General features: G+C 37.7%; 1 protein-coding gene across 1 annotated transcript in view; it reads right to left on the reverse strand.

The window, feature by feature from the left end:
• LOC144445849 (otoferlin-like) overlaps positions 1-22704 on the reverse strand; it is a 43587-nt gene that overhangs the window by 15127 nt on the left and 5756 nt on the right. The window contains exons 7-31 of the mRNA XM_078135492.1: positions 22129-22229; positions 21232-21363; positions 20834-20896; positions 20157-20241; positions 19417-19579; positions 18677-18863; positions 17405-17591; positions 16446-16663; positions 16003-16111; positions 14670-14974; positions 13641-13741; positions 12584-12806; positions 11450-11602; positions 10334-10526; positions 8400-8524; positions 7445-7579; positions 6694-6855; positions 5744-5908; positions 5117-5278; positions 3884-4061; positions 3347-3526; positions 2259-2464; positions 1775-1903; positions 1095-1178; positions 655-724 (exon numbers count right to left, since the gene is read on the reverse strand). Coding sequence (XP_077991618.1) covers positions 655-724; positions 1095-1178; positions 1775-1903; positions 2259-2464; positions 3347-3526; positions 3884-4061; positions 5117-5278; positions 5744-5908; positions 6694-6855; positions 7445-7579; positions 8400-8524; positions 10334-10526; positions 11450-11602; positions 12584-12806; positions 13641-13741; positions 14670-14974; positions 16003-16111; positions 16446-16663; positions 17405-17591; positions 18677-18863; positions 19417-19579; positions 20157-20241; positions 20834-20896; positions 21232-21363; positions 22129-22229 — 3816 coding nt within the window. The remainder of the gene's footprint in view (positions 1-654; positions 725-1094; positions 1179-1774; positions 1904-2258; positions 2465-3346; positions 3527-3883; positions 4062-5116; positions 5279-5743; positions 5909-6693; positions 6856-7444; positions 7580-8399; positions 8525-10333; positions 10527-11449; positions 11603-12583; positions 12807-13640; positions 13742-14669; positions 14975-16002; positions 16112-16445; positions 16664-17404; positions 17592-18676; positions 18864-19416; positions 19580-20156; positions 20242-20833; positions 20897-21231; positions 21364-22128; positions 22230-22704) is intronic.

Raw genomic sequence — 22704 nt, forward strand, 5'->3', positions numbered from 1 at the left:
TGAAAAAAAATCAGATGGCAAATACCCCCATGTCATGATTAAAGTTCCTTCCTGGGGTTATCGTGTCAGTCTATGCGTGTGTATCTGTCTGTCTGTCTGTCTGTCTGTCTGTCTGTCTGTCTGTCTGGAATCATAACTTTCTCAAAAAACGGTTGCCTCTATTTAGACCAAATGGTGTATCGAGCGTGTCATAAGTGGTGCGTAGATAAGTTGTCTATACATATTTATGGCCAGTTACTTGAATGTGTAGTTTCTGACTCTCCAGGCTTTCCCCTGTCCATGGGAAATGTAATAATAAATACTAATGCATTGGTATTGTAAACAATAAATTTACATTGTTTTAAACTACAAATAATCAATTCATAGTCTCCCTGGTCATTGTAGGGGTTTATTTTATCGGTAGCTCCAGATTAGGTATTATGATAACCACACATAATTCCATAGTCATTTGCGTCTCAGCATGCTCAGTCTAGATTGCAAGTTCCCTATTAAGCCAATCTGGGCTATTAACGCCATTTTGGTCAGCTGACTGATAATTCCATATATTACCTCTGTAGTATACACACTCCACATATATGGGATTTTTAGACTACATGTAATTTTGTACATTCTATAGCTGTGCCATTGATATTCAGAGTGAATAAATTAGTGTACCTCCAGGAATCATGTCAACAGTGTTGTTATCTTCATCATTACCATTTTCTTTCAGTTTTAGCTGCTGCTCCTAAATGTCACAACATGATTTTAACAGATTAATGAAAATACACGTATAACAGGAAAGCAATAGTGAAGTGAAACATAATTACTTGTGAAATGTCTAATTCATAGATCGTTGCAGCCATGATGGTAAGACGCCCGTTGCAAGTACGCATACATACATACATACATACATACATACATACATACATACATACATACATACGTACGTACGTACGTGCGTACGTACGTACATATACATCATGTTTATTTAGGTTTTGTAGTGTAAATATTACATATCATTTCATAAGCACACATTAAAATAGCAGTACAGTGCTGACTAACAGAAATGTTGGTGTGCATACCAAGGCAATATGTAAGTAAAGTATTATGCATACCCTTTTCATTTCAATTTTAGTCTCGTAATATTTGGACCACCAATCAAGTGTACTTTCATCAACTTCTTCCACTGGTTCAGGTTCCTTGTAAGTGAAGCATTGTAAGGAAACATTTATAGTTTCTATATATCGTACGTTGAAAAAAATGAATGTTTGTGTATGTATGAAACACATGACTACACCGTTGATATAGCGTTTGAATAGACGCTACTCCTGAAAGTGCAACAGTCCTCTGACCCACACAACTTTGCGTGCTCTGCGTTCCCATGCTAATATAACCTACCCAGTTACTAAGGGTGCCCAAACAAAACTGAACTTTGTTCGAATTCGAAGCAGAAATTTATATGATTTTACGATATTCACCCCCCCCCCCTTCCAACACACACACCCAGTGAACTCTTGCATCATTCCAATATGCCAACTTCATTGGATGGTCGAGAGTTGGATGAGTAAGAATGATTGAGATGTGATAATCATGTTTGACACTAAAGTACTTCTAGCGGACATGCGTATCGGACAAACCCCTACCTTTAACCCCAGATCACTCGTTTTCTAAAGATTTAAAAATATTATTGTAACTTACAAATAAGCTAGACTTCCTCAATGCTGGTTAAAGTTCTAAAATATCTGAAACATGTCATATATGCATTTTGTATTTATGTATTTTAATGCTAAATTACCTCTATATGTGTCTCTCCTTGTTGTGTTGTTCCATTCGGGCCAGTTGTCTTTTGTGGTCCTGTTCTTTTTTGTGGTCCAGTTCTTTTTTGTGATCCTGTTTCTGCTTGAGACCCTGCTGTACTTTGCGACTAATAGGATAACATCAATTAAAGATTATATAATGTTTTGACATGATAAATACAGATGCTCACATATATCAATTATGATTGTCTGAGTGTAATCCTATAGGAATGCATCATCATCATCTCTCTATCGCTCTCTCTCTCCCTCCCCCCTCCCCCCCCCCTCTCTCTCTCTCTCTCTCTCTCTCTCTCTCTCTCTCTCTCTCTCTCTCTCTCTCTCTCTCTCTCCCCCTCCCCCCTCTCTCTTATATATACTTCATGTGTGGACTACTATATTTATTTGAAAGAAATCGTTTCTACATTATCACAGTATCTGTCGGTAAGATAAATATTTGATTGCAAATTAAAGGATTAGAATTACTTTGCCATCTCCTTGTAAATTTATTGTTGTTGAGTCTTGTGTTGTTGGTTGGCCACCACCAGGTGTCATATTTATCACTACATCTCCATTCTTCTGTTCGCCATTCGTCTGTGACTCTGATGGTTGAGTGTTTGGCACCTCTCCATTCACTATTGGTGGAAGGATAACCTTAGAACCATTCAAAGAAGCCTTACTTGTCTTCGATCCTGCAAATTAAGATTCATAATTATTCTTCGCTTAATCTTTATAGTATTGTAAAATGCAATACCATATCCTTAAAATTCTTGGTAGATTAAAGGTCAGTATAAGCGTTCATTAGGTTTTCAACGGTTTAACAAGGTGAGTTAAATCACAGACTATTACTGTTATGAGTTGTATTGAAGGTTTGGTACAAGAAGGCAACGCATAAACCATTGCTTAGGTCCTCTATTCAAAGTTACAGTCAACATATATTCCAAAATACAATGTATCTGTCATAACCCACCTGATTGAGATTTTGTTGGATTTCACAGATTTACTAGCAGAAAAGCATTGTTCAGACCCTCCATTCAAAGTTATTTAACAGACTAGTATTCCATTTACCAGAATACACTAATGAATCTGTCAAATCTCAAGCACGATTTTGATTTTGCTAGATTCACATTTGCCAGCAGAAAACCATTGTTCTGACAATATCACGTTAAAAGTTATTTCTGCACGCCACTCATTCCATTTCCCAAAATATAATGTATATGACAAATCTGAATTGAATTTAGACTGTCATAGCTTTGGCAGCTTTGACAACAGAAAACCATTGTTCAGGCCCTCTATATACACCAGAAACTCCAGTCATTTGATTTGCTGAAGTCCAGTGTCTATAAGCCAAATCAGCAAATTTTATCAGAAATAAATACTTCAATTAGCTACAGTCATTTCATTTACCAACGTATGTATTTGAACGATTCAACATGAGTTAGGTTTGCTCAGATTTTACAAATTTGTTAACTTCAAAACATTGTTCAGACGCTATCAACAAGGCTGGCTTAGGCACATTTCATTTCGCCAAAGATTTGCTAGAGTTTTTTCACATTTTGTCTCCGAATTCTCACCTAATTTAGATGTAGTTGATTTGTTTGATTTGGTCGATTTTGTAGATTTTGCAGATTTTACTGATTTTCCAGACCGTCCACTAGCTATTGAAATTGTATCCATCTTGTCTCCAGTTTGGTTCACACTACCGTTTGGTACTTGCGTACTGTCACCCTCACCTCTAGTCAGATCAAATGGTCCTATAGAAATAAATGTAATAGTTGAGTTTAAAAGTCAGTCAAGTTGGTACTCCAAAAACAGATAGCTAGACTGATACAATTCATCGTCGGCATGTCTGATTAGCGCATTCATTTGAACATTTTCAGTAATACAAGCATTATCTCCTTGTGTCGTTTTGAGATTAAAAAAGAAGCTCTTCTTTGTTTGACCAGGGCTTTATTCAAAATAGTGTACGGCATAAGTTTTTGAACACAAACTATATATGCAAAGTATGTTCAGGTCCTCTCTTATCGATGTGTTTATACACTACATTAACATTTTAGCCACTACAGGTATGTTATCATTCTAAAATACATACACATATAATTCAACCTTACCTGTAATTGATAGCATGGGTGGTAGTTCAGGCTCCTTATCCGCTATTTTCGGATTATATTTAAACTTTGTCATTGTTCGCACAACATGAGTCCCAACGAGCACAATTCTGCCAAATCTGCGACAGTCCAGTACACGAATGTTTATCGGAGGACAGTAGTTCTCATTCTCCGGCAAATCCTGAAAATATCAAACATAATTTAATTCTTTAATATTACAGCTTGTATATCTGTGCGCATGTCTATAAGAGGTATTGCTTTGCAATACCATACCGAACCCATTATTGCATGCACGCATGCAAATGAGCGCGCGACCAATCCATGTACACTAAATCACGTGAACGCGTGATAGTAATTTTTTTCTTGATTTCATAGAGAAACGCATGGAATTATACAAGAACCTAATAACACGTGTATGCCAATGTGGGTACTTGAGGTATTTTTACTTCTGCCTGAACATGTGGCTTCTTCTGCAGCACTTTCACCCCTTTCATGAAATTACAACCACAGTGAACACCACAAGCAATCGCCATATTGGTACTCAATTTTCATTGGGTTCTCTCATATTCTATTCTGTTACCAGATTCTGCCATATTCACGGTACTATTTTATCGAGGCTAAAGTACGCGTCCTATGGGAAATGTTTCGTAGTGATAGCTGAAGGATGGCATTGTTGTGTGACAATTTCCAACTATGTAGTATGCCCCTCTGAATCCGGATGTAGTGTACACTTCGCGATTTCTGTTTGGCTGTTACGTTTACTGTCGTTTGTTCTTTTGTGAGCGCTCGTTACATACATCTGACACAATACCATAGGTTTTCTCAAACCTAATCTCGTACTTACGAGTATCCAATCAGAATCCTTCTTGCAATATAACACTCACCGTTCTAAATTGAAAGAAAGAGAACCACCAAACAATAATGACAACATCATTGTCTGCACTCTCTGTGGTCATGCTCTTTTCGAACGGAGCACTCTGAAGTACCGTACTTATGGATTTGTGTCAGATGTATGTAACCAGTGCTCACTGAAGAAAAACAACGGTAAACGTAACAGCCAAAAGAAATCGAGAAGTGTACACTTCTTTAATCAGATTGCTTTAAAAAACACACTACTTAATGTTACTTTGATCAGGTAAACACATTTAACCTCTTCTCAGTTAAGAATTAAGAAATAAATCAGGGGTTCATATTTTTTTTTGAAATAAAGGTCATAATATCAAAAACTGTACATACCAACTCAATAATCTGCACAGGATTGTTGAAGTTTGGGTTCTTTTCTACAGTATCGATTACACCGGAAGACACAACCGTTCCGGCAATCTCAATATCAACCCTTGGGTTATCGACTTTCAGTAATCTTAGACGCTTCGTCCTCCGAACACCCCAGAATATTATCTGTAATATTAAACAGACCGTTTCAATACCAGATTTTTAAAGTTATTGTGTCTGTTCCGAACACCTTGACTTCCGTCTACTTTAAACTAATTATTTTGAGCATCAGCATCGCTTCTTACATTGCATTTCTCATTTAACTTATCCTAGCTTGTCGCAAACATCCAATGAGTGAGCATCTGTGAATTATCAGAAAACTAAATAAAAGATGATTGGACACAGCATGTGATGTCATTTGCATATTTACGCACATATTTTGAATATCAGCTAGACAACCGTGTGCACTGATGTGAGCGTATGTCCTTGCCAGGTATGATCGTTCACATATATATGAAAGCGCTACCAGACCGATATACGTAACATGTTAGTTAGCTTTGTGATAGTTATCACTTATGTGGGTTGTTTTGTTCAAATAAGAGGGGTGGGTGTACATTTCTTAATATTGGCTGGATTTGCATATTTACTAACCTCAATTCTATACTTGCAGACAACTGGCTTTATGCTCTGCGGTATAGGTATAATGAGATTTCTGTCACCCTTACTAAGAAGTGATTTCTTATAGTTTGGTCGGTCGGAAGGAAATATCCCAATTGGCAATTTTGGAAATGTCTGTGAGGAACTACCTTCATCAATCTGAAAACAAACAAACAACCAGGTCCTTAAATGGAAGCTCTTATACAACCTGAGTGACAAGATGGTGACAAGTGGCGTTGCTTACTCAAATATTAACAGACGACAGTCACTAAAAAACTTAGAGGCGGGTAATTGAAGTACGAGGTACAGATTATGGCGTGACTTATAACCCAGTTTCAAAACTGAAAGATTTTCCATTATAATTAGAATGAAATAGTGAAGAGATCATATGAATATTTCTTGGCGAATTCTCCAACACGATTGTCAACAGATGCGGTCTAGTTTATCATGGTACTTTATAACGACCAATGTGCAATGAGATCGTTGAGATCGTTCAAACACAGGTCACACCACATCTAGAGTTTCATAAGTTTGCAAAGAGATGAGCTAACATATATGCAAATAACTAATTTAAACTAAAAGCTACATAAAAATATTTTCAGGGCACATGCACTTAATTTTGGTATCACAAATGTATGTACCAAGTTATTAATGAATTTGAAGTGTGCGTTCTTAAGATATAGACTAATTACTGAAGACCAGTTCATTATGTAAATACCTCGTTAACATTCATGAAATGCTTACCATGTAACAAAACCTAATCAGACAGACAGACTGACAGACAGACAGATAGACAGACAGACAGACAGACAGACAGACAGACAGACAAACACACACACACGTACATACACACACAGCCTTTCCATCCCTAAATTATAACCCTCCTTACGGAAGACAAAAAATGAGGTTATAAACTTAATATTGCAACTTCTCCTGAAACACACCTCCAATAGTTCAAATGCTGCTAGAAGTTCACCACCAGAGCCCTGGCCTCTATAGATACCAAACCATTCTAACATTGGTGGATATTTAGGCTTCATGTAAGGGCGCTCCTTCGTCTTGATAACAGGATTTCCTAATGCTCTGCCGATGAAGTCTGGTTGACCCTGCGAAAATGAGCAACAGGTTAGGCGAATGAGTTGTTCGTCTGCATCTCAAACTTTGTTTTCAAAACATACTGAAGGATATATGTCATTTAACTGAAATTTATGTAATCTTGAAAACAGAAAGTTTGGTGACAAACGCATGAAACCTGCATTTGTGTACAATATAATCTCCCTTTCTAACCTCTTCCCTCCCTACGTACTCCCTCCCTCCGTCCGTCCATCTGTCTGTCTGCCCGATTCTCCCTCCTGTCTGTCTGTCTATCTATCTGTCTGTCTGTTTGTTTGTCTGTCTTTGTCTATCTGTCTCTGTCCGTATGTCCCCCTCACACACAAATGTACACACTCACTCACTCACTCACTCAATCACTCACTCAATCACTCAATGACGCACTCACTCACTCACTCACTCACTCACTCACTCACTCACTCACTCACTAACACACACACACACAGACACACACACACACACACATACATACATACATACATACATACATACACACACTCACTCACTCAGGCAAACATATCCAGACACATATCTACATATGGTAATTTGTTATTTGAGTCTATAATAGATAGTGTTACTTACTACGTTATCTTCATCATATACCTCTACGGCGATCATTGGAGGGTATGCTAACACGGAATCTGTGTCTCCATACACAATGACGTCATCAAACACCAAGGTTTCATCCCAGACAGGACTCAATGTTTCCTCAATAATCTAATATGGACATATTGTAGATGATTTTATGGATGATAAAAAATGATTAATCAGAACTGATTTAATTGGGCTCTCTCGTCCACAAATAACTGCGTTACAGCCATAATAATAATAATAATAATAATAATAATAATAATAATAATAATAATAATAACAATATTTATTTATGCTGGATGATTCTTTAAGTATATACACACTTGTCTCCCAAGAAGTCCAGTGAGGGTTATCCCTCATGGGTTAAATTACGTTTTACAAGAAGAACCCCGCCCCCCCCCCCCAATACACAGAAAACACAGTCACTACCTATAAGTCATAACAACTGAAAATGGCGTAAATTTGTTGACCTTTAGCCTAATTATGATATTTTAATATCCCAATCTTTTGACAAAATATTTGTAATTGACTGATTATTCATAGTATACATGTAAATATGACTTTTAAATAACTTTGACATGGTTTTATAGGCAGTAAGTAGTAAGCCTACCAAACATGTGTTTACCCATAGCAATACATGGTATTTCGGTTTTCTTGCGATATAACAAAATGCCCAGGGGTGCGCGAGTGGCACCCTTCAGATATGCTAACAGGACACCTTTCTGAGGTGGAATCTGCCAAAAAAAAAAAATCATATAACTCACATTGCAAGGTTAACCCCCCAAAACCACCTCTGGCAACTGGACTAACATGCTATCAGAAACGTCATTCTTCTCTGAGTGTAATACCATTAACCTATTTTGATAGTTTATATCCATATTTGGCATACATGGTTGTAGTATGTGTATGTGTTAGCTTCGTAATTGTTGTACTGACATTACTGTACCTGTGTCGATAGGTATCGGTTACCTATGATAACCCTCGCAAAGGGGTCAGATAATCCAGAGTCATCAGATGCAATCAGACTTCTAGCTTGGTACATGTGAGCACGAAGTTGATATTTGTGATACTCTAAAATACATCAAGCAGTGAAACGTTGTCATGATGATGATGATGATGATGATGATGATGATGATGATGATGATGATGATGGTATTGGTGGTGGTGGTGGTGGTGGTGGTGGTGGTGGTGGTGGTGATGATGATGATGATGATGATGATGATGATGATGATGATGATGATGATGATGATGTCCATTGATGATGATAAATATACATGCATATGAGTATTATTACTATCTACTCCACATCAAGTTTAGTTTTATCTTTAGGGAGCCTTCAGTAATAATATTTTACAAATTGGTTCTTAGGGGAGGGCCATGGTTCAGAAAAAATGGATGAGAGTGATACAGTAACCCACAGCGGCCCGCAACCCACACAACAGTTACATTCCCAGGCCCGCAGCGACCCGCCGCAGCCCGCAACCTGAACAATGTGACCCGCAGCGACCCGCAGCAGCCCGCAACCTAAACCAAGTGACCCGCAGCGGCCCGCAGCAGCCCGCAACCCGCACAATAGTTACACGCTCAGAGTTAGGGTTAGGGTTAGGGTTAGGGGTTGTACTGTACAATATCAGACCATATCAATACAGTGACAATCATGCAGAAAATCAATTGTCAGTTGTGATGTGAAGAGAAGAGATGGTATCATATGAGAATATTGGGAAACTGGGGTAAGATATTGAGGATAACCTTGTGGAATGCAGAACTGGTGCTGTCCCTCAGTCCCGACAATGCCGAGAGTGTACATGCCCATCCAGTCAAAACACAGGTATTGATTAGCGTAGAGCCTTCAAACAATTCCCTGTGATGAACTTGGTAGAAGTGGGAAATATGTAGCCAATAGATGTAAATTGTCAATTTAGTGGCAGCGATGGGATCAAGTCCTTACCACTGATTCTTGGACTCGTTTCGTTTACGACGTCTGACAGCATTTTAACCCACTTTTTTAAAAACTATTTTAAAAGGGGTCATGTTTTAGAGAAGAGAAGGAAATTGAGTGAAGGTCACTTTTAGCACAACGAAATCGGGATGTCATCTTATGTAACAGACCGGCCCTGATATCGAATTTGCCCCTGACCTCCCGTTGTCATTATCGAAAACTCTCCAAATTGTTTAATGAACAGCCAACCTCACAAACTAAGTTACAGTTTCCACATTAGGGTATTCAGTTCTTGTGACATCTACAAGTACATATATAGAGAACAAATTCAATACGAACATGGACCTTGGTAGTTTTTGGGATCTTCAAAAATTTTATGATTCAAAACACATTATCGATTAATTTATATTCCTAGATGTTCTTCCCAACATATTTCTTCGTTCAGTCAAGGAAAATACAAGTGACCCAAGGGGCCTCTGTCACTACTCGTCTAGCAACTCGTAATGACAACTCTTAGGTCTCGAGTATTTTCCAAAGACAAAAAGGGGAAAATAATGGCAATTTTAACGTTTTGACTCATGTTTCGAAAACAGAAGAACCAGTCACGCAGACATGCATTGTCGGGATATAGACGCGGTTGTCATGACGTTGAACGACCAGGGTATATATTCCATATTCATGGCTTATACATGGCATAACACGTGATATACCTTATATGGTGGGTTTCCTATACCACTCTGAAGCAGTCTTCTTACTAAGGGTTACAATTATGGGGTCAGGATGAGGGTATGGGTCGAATCAGGTAAAATATTTATAGATTGTCATACCTTATAACAAAACGCCTAGGTCGATTTTACCTATTACTTTACAGAAAACATTGTACATGTACCACAGTGAACGCTATCCCCTTCCATCCCAAACATTTGCAAATATTTCCTCACCAGTGTAAGTTATCATCCTGGGAGGCGGTGCATCATGCTGAGCTACATTCTTCAGTGGTCCTGTTATTTCATATCCTGGGGGTAAACCTTCCACAAACTCTCTTTTATCCTTTAACAGACCAAGCCATAGATATATTTCCAATTTGCATTGTGTGCCCCATCCACTTTTACCAGTACTCTTTTTACCAGGCAGCTATAAAAATGCATGGTGATGACAATAAGATATTTCTAATCATTCACTTGATGTCGGAGGTGTAACCGCTTAAGGGTTCAGCTGTTCAGTTATATAGTTTTATAATATGCACATGATTAGGCTGGTAGTGTACAGCCAGTTTCGTGTAAGTGTTCACTCTGGTTCTATTTGATACAATACAACCACACAGAAACAAACAAGCAATTTAAACTTCACACTCTGTACAATAACAATATTTAATGAATAACATTGTCGCATTTTGTCTAAATGAAATGAAATGAACTAAAGTTCCACTGTGCAGGCATCGACATCAAAGCATTGGCCGGGGGCATTGGCGCCCGCATGTCTGCGTCTAGCTACAGTACTTGTAAAAAGTGTATGTCATTTTGACAACTTGTAGCTAGAAATTGCGATCTTGCAATAGTAAAGTGCGGAATGTGCAGTTTATTATTGGTTTCAACGTGGTTGTGTCAAACAGAGTTAACATAAACAAGCTTTATAAATCCCAGGTTCTCCCGATACTGTTATCTCACCAATTGAGCCATAAGGATTTTACAGGTCATGCTTTGGTAATAAGATCAAATGTTTTCTATAGCTGTGCCACATAACTTTATCGATGTGGGTCTTTGATGTTGACAATTCAAATCATATCATATCATTGACTGACTTAGTAAAGGCATATCACACAGTGATGACTACGATTATAAACAATACGCCTATTGAATGGAATTTTAGTTAAGGACGGATGACATACATACATACATACATACATACATACATACATACATACATACATACATACATACATACATACATACATACATACATACATACAGACATACATACATACAGACAGACAGACAGACAGACAGACAGACAGACAGACAGACTCGAAAAACGATTTGACAGGTGGAAGAACTTACTCTCAAAAAGACCGGTTGGACACGGCCACATTGTGTACCCCTCTCTTCATCTACACCAGAATACAACAACTTTCTTGCTGGTATTCGATAATAGGCAACCCGTTTCTCCCCACAGATCATCCAAATAAAGACGTCAGGTAGAGTATGTTGTGGCTGAAAGTAAATACAATGACGACATTAATGTCTGATGACATCAGGTAAACTATGCTGTGGTTGAAAGTAAATACAATGACGTCATTAGTGTCTGATGACATTAGGTAAACTATGGTGTGGCATACATACGTTGCTTGGCTCGCAATAATGTTACTTGATTGTTTTTATCATTGCATATACATCATTTAAAACAATTCATTCCCTACACGGAATCTGTAAAGTATTCTTATACTGCCACTGTGTATGGCCATAACCCTTCCATAACCCAACTTGGATAAAGTTTTCATTGTTCGTATGAAGTAAGGAGAGTACTGAGTTTAGGACTTCCCCCGACAGACAGACAGACAGACAGACAGACAGACAGACAGACGGACGGACGGACGGACGGACGGACGGACGGACGGACGGACGGACGGACGGACAGACAGACAGACAGACAGACAGACAGACAGACAGACAGACAGACAGACAGACAGACAGACAGACAGACAGACAGACAGACAGACAGACAGACAGACAGATAGAAAATGATACAAAAAATTTATATTTTACTGAAAACTATTGCCAAGAGCATCTTCTATAAAATCGTACTCTGAAATGCTTAGTTTACAGTTTTCATTATGTTTTGACCCTAGTCGTTTTCCATAGACAGATTTAGCTGCAAAACATCTAAACTCTATATAATTTTGAAATCAATAATAGATGATTTTTAGAATTCGTTGTTGTTCTTTTTATGATTGTCAAGATGCCATGTTTCGTTTGAAGACACTTATTTCGACGAGTTCTTAGCAATTTATTTTGCCAAAATTAAACAACTCTCGCAATTATTGACTACTTCTTGACTCTACCTCCATGAAGATAGTTTGATTATATCCACATAACCAAGGTTAATATCACACACGTTAGTAATAATCTACCACATACAACAACAACCACATTTTTTTCTTTGCCGAGAGCTTTCTTTCCGTAGTAACAACTAACCTGTTTTGCTAGATGTTGAATTTTCCTTAACATCCCATAGGTTTCTCGTAGTTTCTCCCTGAGGTTTGTGGCAGTGATTTCCGGACGGCCCCCAGGTCGATATGCACGTGCATCTTTCGAAATTTGTTCCATCTCTCGAAGTATTAGCTTGTGTCTTTCCTTGTCGAGGTTAGTTTTGCCAGTGAAATGCTTCTGACTAGCTTGTATGAGTCGAATAACGTCACTATTAAAAAAAAAGAGTCGAGTGAATAAACATTCCATGTGTAAAACTAAATCTTGATTGGCGTCTGTCTGTTTAGCCTAAATTATAACATAATGATACTGACAATTTAATTTGGTACATACAGAGAGTTACAATGAAACACTTACATACTTAGTTTATTTGGTACAAACATTTACAATGTAACACTTACATACTTAGTTTATTTGGTGGAGACAGAGAGTTACATTGTAACACTTAGAGACACAGTGTATTTGGTGGAGACATTGTTTTGAATATCGCCTCATACTTTGTGCTTGTTGTCTAAGATAACGACTAAATTAAAGTTCCCGAATTTGTGAGTGCTGTGTTTTGATTCTCACTGTTGCAGTAGTGGGAATTATAAATCAAGTCTCCATGCAGAGGAAAATTGTGGTGTTAGAGTATTTGCTGTATGCTGTGAGATTTGTCGTCCCACCATGTGGAACTGACTGTTAATGTTTGGTAGTTACAAGATCCGGATTATAACAACTACCTTCCCCCAACTTTATTATATGGTGGCAACGGTAGGATTCGAACCCAAGCCATCAATATGACTGCTGGAAGTTTCACTCACGCAATTACTAACACCCATGAGATGATAAGCTATTATAAAAGAAGCATTTAAATAGAAAACAAATAGATGATTGGTAAATTATAATAGTAGTGCTTTGAATATACTTTAGACAAAACATTGATGTTAGTTGCATTTGAGGATTTCAATTGCCTTTGAGGAAGACTCTAGAATCTAGATGTAACTTATAGTTTGTATGATGCTAACGACAATAACATGGTTTTAACTGTAATGATAGTACATACAGACAGTCGTGACTTAGCTTCGATATCACAGATCTCAGTTTTTTCTCAGGTTTTGGTTTTTCCTTGATTATTCTATCATTGACCTTGGCCAGACCATCTTCCTGTAAAGAACAGAGTTAACACAAGTGAGACTCTTATGGGTCGGGGATACCGGTAGGGGTGAAAGAGCAAGTGAAAAGCGTTGCCATCAAGACAACAAGAGTTGGCAACTGCATATCATCCTTCTTATCCATATCATTGTTATACATTTTGCATTCTTCTTCTTGTCATGAAACAATGCATATGTATGCTAAAGTACAATGTGCCCCGTGATGCAATTTCCCTGACGATCAAAGGTCTTACAATCTGTCTAAGCTTTGTAATCGGTGACTTGCAATCCAGACTGAGCATGCTCAGACGCAAAGGACTATGGGATTATCTGTGATTATCGTAACACCTAATCTGGAGCTACCGATAAAACAAACCTTCACAATGGTCACGGTAACTATGAATTGATTACTTGCGGTGTCAAACAATGTGGCATTATTATTTACAATACTACATGTTTAGTATTTATTATCACATTCCCCATGATGCAACATTCAAAATGGCGGGTTTGCAAGTTTCCTATTTGAAAGTTTGTTAGGCATTATGGGACTCACTGTCTTGCTTTCAAGGATATTGTCATTCTTTCAATGCCCCATAGAGCATGCCACGTAAGTTTTTTTACTGCGATATTTGATTCTAAATGTTTTAATTTTATATCATCATGACCTTTATTTCAAAGAATTGTGCAATGACCTCAGATTCCTTTGGTTGGTTTATAATTGAGAAAAGGTTCGAGGTTTGAACCATGAGAGTGAAACGAAGAGTCGTATATCAACCATTACAATGCACAAAAAGATCAAATAGGTCTTCCTCTTTGTTTTTAACATTTTAGTTTCTCAACGCAAAGCTAAATATGCATTCGATGCAAAACATTATGAATTATATTATGGATACAAGGTTGCATAAAACAGATTCTGGGGTAGAGTGCTATACACCACTTACCAATCTCTCTACAACGCGGTACAGAATATTCTGATCATAAATCCTTCGTACAAGGTTCTCCCATTTGAATTTGACATATGCACATGGTTTCTTCTCCTCATATGGCATATAACAGAAGTATTTGTCCTTTGGCTTTGGCTTCATTGGGTGCGTCATAGACGGATACCTACTCGGTTTCGTCTTGCTACCCTCCTCTTCCACCTTTTCTGCCTTAGCCTCTTCTTCAATCATTTCTGATAGTTCAAATAGGTCTTCCATTGTAGCAAATTTGGCTCCATTTCCTTCTAAGAGGTTACCATGGTTACCTGGAAAATGTGCATATTTTGAAACAATTCCGAGATGAAACGTTTACAATACGTTAACAATCATAAGCTATCTTTAAGGACATTCGAAGGAAACGCTATTATGAAATAGCTTAAACTTCATTGGTCGTCACTATGCTTGTGCACATTATGTGCACATTGTAGCTGTTGTTGTTGTTGTTGTTATTGTTGTTGACATTGTTGTTGTTGTCGTCGTCTTTGTTGTTGTTGGCAAACATGAAGTGCCGCATCGCAATCATAATGCAGATTCTAACAAACGGCCATCACATTGATTTGTGTTTATTTGCGTAACGTCTTCACATGGTCTTTCTTGAATCATGCAAATTTCTTGAGCTTTGTCAGAGCGTCCTTAGTTTAATATTGATTTGGTTGTTGTAGTGTTGGACCCCAAAACCCGTAAATACACACATACACTCCCTATACTATGAAGTTAAGGGGAGTCGACCAAGCGTCGATATGGAATGTTCGTTGCATGACTAAACAAAACTCTTCTGATGTTGAGTAGAGATTGATATTTGACTAGTCTAGTTCCTATGCAGAATCGTTACAATTTAAAAGTTCACTTACAGTATAGTCAAAGTAGTTACTCTAGAAGTCCTGAGATGCATGGTATGTAATTTAAAATTCATCCACAGCCACCAACACATGTACAGTCATTAACATCATGTCTTAAGTTTGTTAATCAATCATAAAATGTGTGTTTATTTGGGCAGTTATGTAATATCCAAATATGGTATATTTGTCAGCTCAGGATGCTACTTATACATTGTTTATGTCACTATAGCAACTGGGATTCACTGATTGGATGAACAGCTTTCTGTGCTGATTGAGGGACTTTGACCAAACAGTGGTTAGACCATGCCACAGTTGGCATCCAGACTAATACTATAAGACTTATTTATAAGTCTGTATATTAAACTAATATCATAAGTCTGTATATTTTATCCTCTTTTATAGCTCATTTTTGTACCGTTGCAAAGGTGAACTAAATAAATAACTAAAAAACTTACCAATAGACAACTCAAAGGTTATGTGCTTATCACCAATCTTTCTATTAATCATTCCTGCATCAAGGAAACATCCAAAGAGAAGGTAGTCGTCTTTCCTTCCAGCTGCAGCCTAAACATTTACAGAAAAAAACGGTAGACTAGGATTAAGGAACGTTAACATTAGTCATTCTATAGAATTGGGTTGATGAAAGTATCACTGGTTACCCACAAGACAGCCAATCACACTAGTAACGCCTGGTTATATCGCTAACTTGATTAACAGTAAACCCGCAACTCGCTCACTTTGCTCAAACAACAAAAGTCTACCCGGTTGTAATACAAAGTCATATAATTATGGTAAGCGTACGTTCGCACGAGCAGCGCCCTTCTTATGAAATAGTTTACCATTTCAACTTCGTTCAACACCCACTGTTGATAAATTCAAGAAGGATATTGAGTCTTACCTCTGATATTGGCAGTGCTGGTGATACATCCACGCTAATAGCACCAGATAACAGATTCTTGTCTGCAACTTTCGTCTGTATAGCTAATAAGACCCTGCCACGGTACATACAACCTTCACCAAGTGCTTGATTCAAATGATTGTGGTCTCGTAAGGTACTGTAACCTCTACATGAGCCATACAAATTGACCCAGCTTGGGCCAAATGTAGGCAAGAAACCTGCAAAGTACATACACAGTAGAAGCTTGGTAAGGTAAAACAGGGAACTTGCAATCTAGACTGAGCATGCTCAGACGCAAACAAATATGGGATTATCTGTAGTTATCGTAATACCTAATCTGGAGCTACTGATAAAATTATCAGGGTAACTATGAATTGATTATTTGTGGTTTCAAACAATGTATCAACTGTATTTACAATACTAATTGATTATATTTATTATCACATTTCCCCCGATGCAACATTCAACATGACGGGTTTGCAAGTTCCAGTATTGTCATCGATCTAAAAATGTTAATAAACAGGCTGGGCTGAAACTTTGGTTATTAAACACTCATTCAGTCTTAACACTTCTGAACTAGTATTGGGAAGATAAGGCTAATGTAATAAAGTGAAGACATTAGTAGATTTTTAGATGGTAAAGGATAGGTGTTCACATTAGTGTTCGTTTACCAGTAAGACCATAAGAAGTATATAGATCAACTCTATATCTCTATCGCACAACTGTTTTTACTGATTGTTTTGGAACAGAGTTACTAAAATACTGGTAAATATAATATACATTTTATGGGTTTCGGACAGCTATTCTCTCGTTATTCACTGGTTTAGATATGTAACAGTACTATTGTTAGAGATACATGTATGTGCACTATTTTGATCTGTATAGTTTGTTGTGTAAAAGTTTGCATCGCACTTTGCCTGGGTTTTTGCAAAATGTGACCTGCACATATCTACACTTACCTTTATTGCCATCATCTGCTATTTGAGTCAAATCAATGAAATCTGTACCAATCAATTCGTCGATGACTCCATCTCTGTCTCTCAACTCTATCTTCATACGCCGAGACAGTGGAGGGAAATTTTCTGTGAAGACAATCTGCTCGTTCCAAAATGGATTATATTTCTTTTTCTTCACAGATGTTCTGCCCTAGAGAGATACAAATGGGGTGAAAATAAACTAAGTTTATTAATTTTAGACGAATGTTTGACTAAATTCTTGACAATTTATGTTGCATGGTATTCCATGTTCTATAATGCCTTCAGTCACATACTTCAAACATTATACAACATTCAACACACCATAATATACAGAATATGAATATCACCCATGTGGTCGTCGCGTCAGAGTACCACATGCACGTACAAACAGGTTTAAGTATAGTTTCATGCGAAGATCAATTCAACTCATTAATAAAATGTAATAGCTGCTAAATGCATTTATTGTATGTATTGCCATCTCTACTTTTCATTCGTTTATTAATATAGTGTAAATGTAATATATGCGTCCATGTAGTAGTTTTTTATTGTTATTCATTTAACTCAGACAACAATCAGGCAGTCCACACAACACAGGTGACGGACACCATAGGTAGTTCCTGTCAATGCAAAGGAAATATCATGTTTTTCCTGACGAAGAAGGTAATTATTATATTATTAATCAGAGCCATGTATACCTGGAGTTTGTTGTTTTTGCAAATGAAATATGAGATTAAACTAAAATGACGTTTCCACGTTTTTGGTGATTGGTCGTTTTGTAGGCGATATATGTTCCTACTGTTCTATTATTTTCCATTTTCAAGAATATTATTGAATGTCCACTGTTTGAAAATGTACATTAATAGCTTTAATACATAAATTGGTCTTGCTGTAATATGTAGTGATAAACTATTTTACCACAGAGTGCACTTGTTTAAACTCTACCGATTCTCTTTTTTTCACTCTACAAGCTTAGCTCTGTCATAATTTATTCTTATTTTCTGAAAGATCACATGATTAGAAATGAAAACTCAAACACAAACTGATCATAGCCTCTTGCTCCCCTAGTATTGTTTACTAAATTGATAATTCTCACTTTGTTCACGCCTAGCTATACTCGAGGACCACAATGGAAATTTGTGTTATCATCGGCAGCACTTGCATATTTCTTTTGCAAATAATCTACAATAATCTTTTAAGACATTCAAAAAAATAAATAAAGGTTGCATGTGATTACATTCTAAGATTCAAACCAACCTTCTGGCCACCGAAATGAACCATAACAAACGGGTCTACCAGGTCCTTGATGCTTCCAGTAAAAACTTTCTTTACGTTTGCTAGCATCATTGAATTCATAATTGGTAGGCCTTCAGCTTTGAATACTTTCACTATGAAATCTGCCATCGGTCTCTCGACTTTGATGCCCTCTGGAAGAAGTAAGTTCCTTGACAAGATAAAAAGAGAAAGGGGAGACAAATAAGTTGATTTTTTAGCTTGACTAATTTGATTTCATACTGTTTGGAAGGCGGCTTGCCGAAATCTTCAACAGAGTCTGCCCGAAAATTCGGACTACAGCTAATTTTCTTTTGGGTGGTTAAGACCATATTCTCCTTCATGACCATTAGTAGAAGGTTTAACCATAGTTGCCTTCGATGTTAAGCGGGCTTGGAAAACCATAACACAACTTATGTAAAAAAATAAAGTAATGGTCATGTCCAGATATTCCATATTTTTGGCTTTGGTATGAGAAAGGGTCACTTTGTCAAAAGTGGTATGACAACACTTTAGGCCCGATTCGAAAGTCTTCACAGAATCTCCCCAGGAACCTGTCAAATATTTGCAATTGTCTGGGTAGCATAAATAGTCTTCAGTTAGAAAGCTAATGAATATGAGTCCCATCTAACCCTATAGGATCAACGAAAATACAAAAAAAATTAAAGGAATTCCTTTTAACCTGTGTAAATCAAGAAATCCCTTACTAAGTGTTCGTCACTTACTCTTCTTTGTCGGTATTGTCTTCGTCGTCATCAGCAGTCGCACCAGATTTTACAATTTCCCCTTTCCCGATGTACGATATATTCATTTTGACATAACCCTTAATTCCACCATTGATATCCTTAGGATCTATAAGGACTGCCCACTTGTGATAGTACATGTGGTCTGAAACAGTCAATAAAAGAATAAATAAACGGAGATAAGACACCAACATTGCTGCTTTTAGACTGTTTATTCTCACCTCAGACCACCTGTTTGGTGGTCTGATATGTACGTTATATTGATGTTAGCATGCCTGGAAGAAGTTATCATGTGCGTGATCATTCATCTGATGTTTCGGAATAGTGTAAGTGCGAGTACGTGTGTGTGTGTGTGATGATGGTGATGATGAGTCGGGTTGGTACTTCCTTTGTGTATATGTCGATCTGTGGGGGTGCATGCCAATCAAAAAGTCGTTATCAGGAGACCACTTCCAACGTTGCAGTCAGTAGCGGCCATATTGGATTGGATGTTTATGGTTCACCCACTATCTGTGATAAAAAAGTTAGTGCTACGTTAGCACCCATGTTTTCTTGAAAAGAGTGCCACGTATGAATACACTATGTAGTCAGCCATGTATGCATGTTGCCATCTTGTTTACAAGTCGTCGCGGACAGCCAATCAGAAATGATGAAATCAAAGATGACCCACTGATGGAAGCGATATGATATCGATGCACAGGAGTTTGGAAATGGAAACTCACCTGTAGCTAAATGCAACGTGCCAATGTCAAACTTGAATTGACCTATGACATTTCCAGAAAGGAGAAGACTATGAGACTCGACTGCCTATTGAAAATGATGGGGAAAAAATCATAAATGAAACCCTTAAGAGTAGTTCCCGATACTCTGTTTACGGAATTTCCAACCCATTCTCAGTTTTAAATGAACAACAAAAATCAGGAGTCAAATGCGCATTTTTTAAATAGAGGTCAAAATGACATTAAAATTAAACCAATTTAGAGTCCATAATGGCAGGCGAGTACAATAGGAAAATAAACGATTATCGATATTGAACCCCAAACATTTGTTATTATTTCAAAAATACAAGTAGTAAGCATGCACATTTGTTTTTTAAATGATTTGCACGGAAATTGGTCATTTCTACGTAAAGGCCAGAACCAACACAGAACATCGGAAGTGAACGTATTTACTACTACGTATACGATATATGATCATGTCAAGATTTCCATTCATGCCCTCACTTGGCTTAAGTGATTGGTAACATAGCCTCAGAGGACAATTATGCATACTGTAAAGTGAGCTTCTGTGGATTGTTTGTCTATATTTATGGTATAGTATATTATGCGACAGGTTAATCAAACGGTATCAGATATAACTGTGCGTGGTCACAGTTAATGACTTGAAATAACGAAATTACCTGGATCTTTATCACCTTGTCGAATAAGGTGGCTTGAGAACAATGAAAGTCATAAACAAACATCTAGAAGAAAAATCAGAAAAAATAACCATAATCAAATTCTATCTCGATCCTCTCTAACTCACTGTCTGTCTGTCTGTCTGTCTGTCTGTCTGTCTGTCTGTCTGTATGTCTGTCTGTCTGTCTGTCTGTCTGACTGTCTGTCTATCTATCTGTTTGTCTCTTTTCTCTCCCCTCTCTCTCTCCCTCCCTCCCTCCCTCCCTCCCTCCCTCTCTCTCTCTCTCTCTCTCTCTCTCTCTCTCTCTCTCTCTCTCTCTCTCTCTCTCTCTCTCTCTCTCTCTCTCTCTCTCCCCCCCTCTCTGACTCTCTGACTCTCTGACTCTCTCTCCCTCCTTACTTCATTATAGTATGGTTGGTTTGTTGAATGTTTGGTAGCAGTGTATTTGGCTTCATCCCCAACAGCCACCATAATAGCGGGGGAAATATTCACCCCTGCTAATTGACGTGCTTCAAGTACGGTTACATTCACCTAGGAGAAAAGTAAATTTAAATAATTGGGATCAACAAAACAATGATATGACCGTTACCGCTGTTAAATGATGGCGCTATTTACTTCGAGGGGGGGGGGGGGGGGTCAGATACTTGAAGAGTTCTGCCATAGGTATTACTTTCGAGTTGCTCCAGAATCTCCTCAGGAGACAATCTTATCTAACGTGTTCTCGGAAGCCATTGCTACCGTGCTGAAGTGATGACTGTCATCGGGAAAGGGCCATCTATTTCCTGGAGAAACCCTGATCTGGTCACAAGTTTATTAAAAGTACAAGGGACATGATTGTTTAGATTATATTAATAATTGGACTCTGTGTTCACAAACATTACATGGCAACATGAACAGGCAAATAAATGTTTTTTTTTCAGAATTGTCATTCACTTTATTATCCATCAACACTTCTATTTTTTTTTAAAAAAGACGTTGGCGTTGTTTTTATTTTTATGAGTGATATCATGGTTGCTATAGCAATGAAGCAAGCCATATGATGGTCGCCAAACCATGTCACGTGACTGATTGGTGTTTATTTCTAACTGTAATGTGCATGACGTAGGTAGCCATAAGCAAGAACCAGAGAATCTGGGTAGCCGAGACTACTTTTTTCAATCTTGACAACACACACTCCAACGTTGGTGGCACTCTATACCGGAAGTAAGAGCGCCAACACTGTTGGACTAATTTGACAAAAAGGTTGCCCTATATCTGTGAGGATATTTTCGTGCGATCTAGTATGATTGAACTGACCTGCCAATGGTGTGGTATCATAGTAGCATCCTCCAATTGTGGTTGCTTCCCATAAAGTGCAGACATTAAAAGGTGATCATCATCTTCATCATCATCATCGTCTTGTGTACAAGACGAGCGAAAGAGAAAGTTCAGTGCCACAATTATTGTACAATGAATTGCATTAAATACGCTATCAATATGCGTTGTTACACTCTTCATCCATGTACGTAAATGAGTATTGTATTTTCCTGGCTAATAAAAGAAGTGTCATGATACCTACGCATGCGCATTGTGACCGACGCCATATTGAATTTCAGTACACTATGCTGAAGAAAGCAGCCACTTTTCAAAAGACACCATTAATTCTAGCCTGACTATCGTGTGACTTTTTAAATATATTACTACAACCTCTGATGCATGGAAAATGTAGTGTATTTCAAAGTAAATAACAGTCTTCTTTGCAGCGAAACAATTTGCCTTTCCAAAATTTGCTATACTGGTGTTCTACTTCCTGTCTGAGTACCATGGGGTATACATGGTAAAGGTTACACAGTCATCATATAGCACCAGTGCTGCTTTCCTAGATGTCTGAAT

The sequence above is a fragment of the Glandiceps talaboti genome, chromosome 14 (assembly GCF_964340395.1).
Source record: "Glandiceps talaboti chromosome 14, keGlaTala1.1, whole genome shotgun sequence".
Taxonomy (NCBI): domain Eukaryota; kingdom Metazoa; phylum Hemichordata; class Enteropneusta; family Spengelidae; genus Glandiceps; species Glandiceps talaboti.